Source organism: Phytophthora infestans, genomic scaffold, assembly GCF_000142945.1.
Source record: "Phytophthora infestans T30-4 supercont1.79 genomic scaffold, whole genome shotgun sequence".
NCBI lineage: Eukaryota > Oomycota > Peronosporomycetes > Peronosporales > Peronosporaceae > Phytophthora > Phytophthora infestans.
In genome coordinates, this window is record NW_003303680.1 from 470083 (window position 1) to 476343 (window position 6261).

Sequence of the window (6261 nt, forward strand, 5' to 3'; positions counted from 1 at the left end):
TTCTCGCGCGTAGCAATCCCCCCTTCCTACCCCCAACCCACTAAACTTTACACCCCCCCTGTTCTGGGGGTTCGGGGGGGCCTCTTTGCGTCGGGACGGAGCCCCCCAACCCCCGTCCCGCACGTTTTTTCTCATCCACCTTTACTCCCTTTTTTTTTAAACCATCTGCGTCGAATTTATCGGATTCTCGCCACTGATTAGTGCCTCGGATCTCCAACTTGAGCAGCTTTGGTACATATATCGCCCCCACTTTTGGCATCCATAAACCGGCTCTCCCGCACTGAGTATACAGGACAACCGGAATGTGTTAGTAGCTCCCCCATTATCACACTATTTAATAAAGCAATTATATAAAATCAGCAAAATCAAAAGATATTCCAAACCGCTGACATAGTCTCATAAACGCACTTAGACCCTTCTCACCGCTTTCCTTACCAGCAAGATACGTTTGAAGCCATCGCGTTTGCTGCTCTTTGAAATATTGAATCAGTAAATCTGTACAAATACTAAGCAACAAGCGGTTTTAGGTCACAATGTAAAAAGTAAATTAATAAGAAGGCGGTTTACCCATTCTTCTCGTCGCACATCCTTCATAAAGGTTCCCAAATCGTGAGAGAAGTGTATTAACGGCGCTGCACTCTGGCCCTTCAAGGTTTTGCTGGTTTGGGCACCCGCAAAGTCTTGGATGTTCTCTTTATCGTCTAGCCAGTCGCGAAGAGTCGTGCGAGGGATATTTAGTCTCTTTGATGCGGCTTGGCAGCTTCCTAACGACTCAGCAGTCGCGATTGCTTCGCGCTTGGTTAGAATTGTATAGGAGCGCTGAGGCGCCCTTTCCAGAGTGATAGAAATTCTAACTATATGTGATATGCTACCCGTAGGAACCAGTCGATTCAATTTACTCTATCATTGGCTAAAATAAAAACTTGTTCAAATCTTTTATTTTTGAACTTCAAGTGTTCGTGGCGGATTTGTATGGTATGGCGGATTTCACCGTCGTTGTCTGTAATGCTGCCGAACCCACGCCAAAAATTGAATATGTAAAGCCGTATCTTATGTCGTGACTTGACGGAAAGTTGCCTACAGTGCCTTACTACACCCTGTAGCTAGGCTGTTACTTGAAAACGTTTTTTAATGGACCAGGCCGGTTTGTTGTTCCCAATGCGAATCCGTACCAGAAAACACATGGCCGAAGGACAAAACACGGATGACAGTTGCACTCATGTGCAACGCAGACGGTTGGCTCGTTTATTTATTGGCTAGTAAGAAAGTCTCGCCTTGCAGCAAACAATAGAGACCTTCCTATATTTAAGTACCTCGTAATAGTCATAGGTGGAAATTCCGTTTTTCTTAGTGCTGGACGAGGGAGAGGTGTAAAAAAATATCTTTGGCGATCATTCCCGTCAAACAGCATTCCAAGAGTAGGGATTACTACCGAAGGGGATCCAAGTATAGTCGTGGTCACGTCAAAACGGTAAAATCTAGGGTGATGATCAAGTGATTTTATTGTAAAATACAGAATTGTTAAAACAAAAGTAAAAATTTATAATACTTAAGTTGCAGTGACTAGTTTTCTCGTTCCTAGACCTACTTCGTGTAGTGTATGATGATACACGTCGTATTTCGACTATGTCTTCGTGGCCTTGACGTTCCAAGCGCAGGAGGACAATCCGATGGCGAAGGCTTGGATTGGAGCTAGTGGGAATCGGAAGTCAAGCGCGAATTTGGACTTGGAGAACTTACCGAACTGCATGACCACGCGGTTGTTGCCTGTCGGGTCTGGTACTGGGCTCGCAAGAGTCCCAGCTGGCTCTTCCTCGAGCATGAGCATGAAATTCTTGGCCGAAGCTTCACGGATGCGACCACCATGGAATTTCAACATTAGCGAGTTGACTTCCGGGCACCAAACCGGTAATTTACTGCCGATCTTAATGCGGTCGCTTGTAGGTGTGTCAAATGTGAAAATGTGCTGGTGTTTGTTACGCGGAGACGGCGACGTCAGGAGACGAGCCTTTGGTGTACCCCTTGGTGTACCCCCCGACGTCGTCACGCTTCGACTGACTCGAGGACACCAGACAACGCGAGACCGCTTATCGTCCATGATAGCCGGGATAACCACCGAGAAGCAGCGCATCTCGGAGCCCACAACACCTGCAGCTTTCGTGAAGTGCGAAATATCGGCGAGAAGTTGACGATCAGCGCCTTCGACGGCTGCAGCGGTGGCGTCTTCGTGGATGTTACTGCAAGTGAAGGTATTGAAGCTCTGGTCGCATCCTTCACAGCCGCAACTGTAGAGCTTAAAATTGTGATCCGTGGCCTTCCGTACCACAGCACAGTAGTGTCCAGTGGGTTCTTCCGCGTCTTCTGTCTCGGGAAAGTTCTCGTATTGGGAGATGTAAAAGGTACCGCCGATCTGCTTGGCGCTGAGCAGAAATTGATCATTGTTCCAGTACATTTTGTACTGATTCTTGTTGGTCCGTTCTACGGTAGAATACGTCCATGCCTTGGCTTGAGTAGGGCTTAGACATTCCTCGGCCAAGTATTCTCGAGCGTGACCACTTTCCAGCATGTCCATGTCTTGGAAAGGCTCCTTATGGATGGTGTTGCCCCATGTTGGACTGGTGACTTCAGTCGTAGGGGTTCCGTCTTTCTTGACGTCTTCACTCACTCCGTTTAAGTGGGCAGACAGGATTTTGGAGGCGCGTTCGAGAAGACCAGCAGGTGCCACGTTGTTCTTGGCGTGGGTCTTCGCTTGGCGAGGCAAGTCTGTGTGGTTGAACAGCACCGAGCGTTGCATGGTGTCTGCCATGGTCGAGAAACTTGGCTTGGTGGAGTCTAGGCAAGTACGCTTATGACTGGCGGAGAAGCTGTTGGGTGGCTGCCAAGTTTATTTAAGACTTTGAACTCGAGTGTCGGATTGAGTTCTCGATAGCTCAACGAGGACGCGGGAGCTATCTCGCTCCGACCAGATGATGGAGCTCGGAATGGATCGGTGGTATTTATAGCGGATCAAAATAGGAAGATTGAAGGAGGAATTGGTTCTTATCCAACAGAAACGAGTGATCTCTACAGCACAAACCTTCAAGTCATAACTTATAGCCATCATCACGGAAATCAATTAATACTTCGAAGTAGTCGAGCATAATTTACTCAAGTATTGCATGAAAAATACGGCATATTTTTGGTTCTCATCCAAATTTAGAAATAGAGCTTTAGGGTGTACCCAAAATGATGTACCAAATTTGCTTTTTGCTTTTGTTGGACTTTTTGTATCAGCACAGCTACTCTTTTTGCACGTCCTACCGACATGGCGGTGTTGATTACAAGAAGTTCTCGATCGGCGAAGCTTCCCCACAGTCATCAATAAATCCTACTAGCCATACTCTTCTCCAAAGTCAGATTTCATTACAGTCATTTAGCTTTCCTAACGGCCATGGTAATATTTGTCACTACTCCAAAGCAGGACATTTTTACGATCTTTTTTCTGGCTGCGCTAATTCCATTCATTTCTTTAATGAGTTTGAATGGCTGTCTATTCTATAAAATGCAGTATTTAGATCAAGATATAAAGGTCGTAAAATTGGTTATGAGGAAGAGAATGTGCTAGAACCGGAAATGGTGCATTTGCATTATTCTAGCTAAATTAAGGAGTCGACAAGTAGCAGCCCAAAAGTAAGTCAAGACTAGTGCAAACCAGAAGGCCTGATCTGCATAAGACCTCAACAAAAGGCAGCCAAGCCAGCCTTAATAAATCGCTTCGTTCGTGTATACCTAGGCAATCAGGAGTCTTCAATTTAGGTTTTGTTTGTGCAAATGGTGTGTGTACCAGTGGATATTGTGAGGCGTTAAAGGTGTAAGTAAGGGTTGCTTCTTTGTCAACCACTGCATAGTATTGTCATCCGCTTACCTCGGAAGAAGTATGGTGTGACAGCTTCAATGACGCAAAATTCTCATTAACTACAGCGAAGCAAGTGTTGCACACCCGCACAGGCCGGTGAGAAACGCAAAATATCAGGAGAAAGAGCAAAGATACCACTCTATTACTCTTTAAGTGCCGCATCTCGTCCATGACAAACCTAGAAGGGGGTAGTGGACGAGATGCGGCACCTATGCGGCGAGCTGGTTTGGCATACAACGTTGCCGCAGCGTCGACTCAAAGCGTACAGAGCGCATTACAGTTTATCATCACAAATGTCACATTGCAAATAGTACTTAATCGAATTGAACTATCTTGAAATTGGTATTGAACTCCTGATCCAAGAGACCAGGCCTAAATAGGACCCATCAAGAAATCTACCGGCTAGCTTATCCCCACACGGAGCTTTAAGGCGTTCCCGGATTAAAGTATAGCAAGTTAATTTCTATTGAAGCAATATTAAAGGTTCATGGCTACTTGTAGATCAGCAAAACAAGTACTTCCGTCAACACTACACGTTCAAGTTTCATGCGTCTGTGTACAATTTGCTTGCCTTAGTATAGATCGCATTCCTAAGCGCCTATACTAACTCTAGAGTGGGAAATTGTCGCCTCATTTGGGATGGTCGATGTATTACACAAATTTGAGCCACCGTCTAGCAAAGCTGAGGCGTAATATGGCTACGCGATATATTGCCATCTATGGCATACTGCATTCTCCTAGCGCAGCTATAGATATTTAGGTCATTTGTTAGGTGCACCATATAGCCCTATTTCGAAATTTGGGTACCTCGAACTTTCTATGCTCGAGCTTCATAGTTTCCCCCTTAGGGCCATTCCCAACGCATAGCACTTTTATGCTCATGCGGCCGCACCTGTTGGGAAATACCAGTGCGGCCGATTTTAGTGAGTAAGCTCTCACTGGTCGGCTCGTTACAGTTGTTGAAGAGGCACGTCCAAGAAGATTAGTGGACGGCACAGAGAAGACAATTAATTGATCGCTATGAATTTTCAAGACGGAGAAAGCACCAGCAATCGCGCTACTACTCTACCTGGAGCGTTGACAAATCACCAGCCTCGACAATCAATGCTGCTATCCCAAGAAGCAAATACCTCGTTTAGAGCACTAATGAGCCGCCCTTTGCTTCCGGCTGATTCGCAGACGAATGCCAGTGCGTCCACACTCCAACGTCCCCCTCTTACACCGTACATACCAGCTGCTCAGTCTACAGAAGCACCAAACTACATGTACTGTCATCCGCTGTTATCGCATATACGACACGATGTAGACTCGAACAGTTCTGAAGATAGTCTCATTCTTGCGTCGAATACTGGTACTTCTCATACAAATACTGAGGAACATAAAGTTGATCCATCGTCCACTGCAAATTCGACTAGCCCGAACCTAAACTACAAAACTTGGAAGGCAGAAGAGATCCGAAAAGAGTGTACACGTCGTGGGCTTCGGCTTAAGTCTGGCATGCGAAAACAAGAACGCAATGAAGCACTGGAGAGGTACGATGCCGCGATTCGAGTGTACACACAGAAGCTCCCTGGAGATGACGTCCAGATAGTCACCGAAGATTCGACGCGTAGCAGGCACTGTATGTTTCGCTTGATAAACATTTTGTTCAGCGATGAGTTTGCAACAAGGTTTGCCAGAACAGGTACTATATACAAATTTCACATACAAATAATTATCTGACGAGAAATGGCTTACACCCCAGGTGATACGGCTACACTAGCTGAGTTGGATGGTAAACTGCTTACTGATCGCAGTGATTTCTGGACAGAAGTCCGTGAAGCTTTCGTGGGCGCTTGCCCTCCGGACCATGAGCGCAATCGGTTGGAATTCGACGACGACGACGACTTCTTCACCACCGCTAGCAAAAACTGTTCACTCATCTAAAAAGCTGTACAGCATGAGGAACGAAGTTAACAGAAACTACCTCGAAGCCCATACGAAGTTTTCAGCGTCAGGGCAAAATGATAACGAGTATTGCAACTTTGTGAAAGGCCGTGGAGATGTGTTATACCTGCGTAAGTGGCTTTCGGTAAGTAAACTACGAATAAACAGGAGCGCCAGACCTTCTGCTAATTGTTATTTACTATGCAATAGAAAAAAAAACTGGCCTGAATAACTTCGTCAAGGGTAGTTTGTTGGCAAGCGATGAGGTCGATACACAGGACCCCACTACACTGACCTGCGCGCGAGTGCTCGACATAACTCCATCAAAGCGAAAGAGTCATGAAGCTTTAGAAGAAATGGCTTCATCTTTCAAATCGTACGTCCAGGACAGAAAGGAGGAGGCACAGAGAGAAACGGAGGAAAGAAAAGAAGAGGCTCTC

At 46.0% G+C, this 6261-nt stretch overlaps 1 protein-coding gene across 1 annotated transcript; it reads right to left on the reverse strand.

Annotated features, from left to right (window-relative positions):
* Positions 1-1624: 1624 nt before the first annotated feature.
* PITG_18680 (cleavage induced conserved hypothetical protein) lies at positions 1625-2903 on the reverse strand (the record flags this gene model as incomplete). Its single annotated transcript, XM_002997263.1, has 1 exon — positions 1625-2903. The coding sequence occupies one exon, from the start codon at positions 2804-2806 to the stop codon at positions 1625-1627; it is 1182 nt and encodes a 393-aa protein (XP_002997309.1).
* Between the last annotated feature and the right edge of the window lie 3358 nt (positions 2904-6261).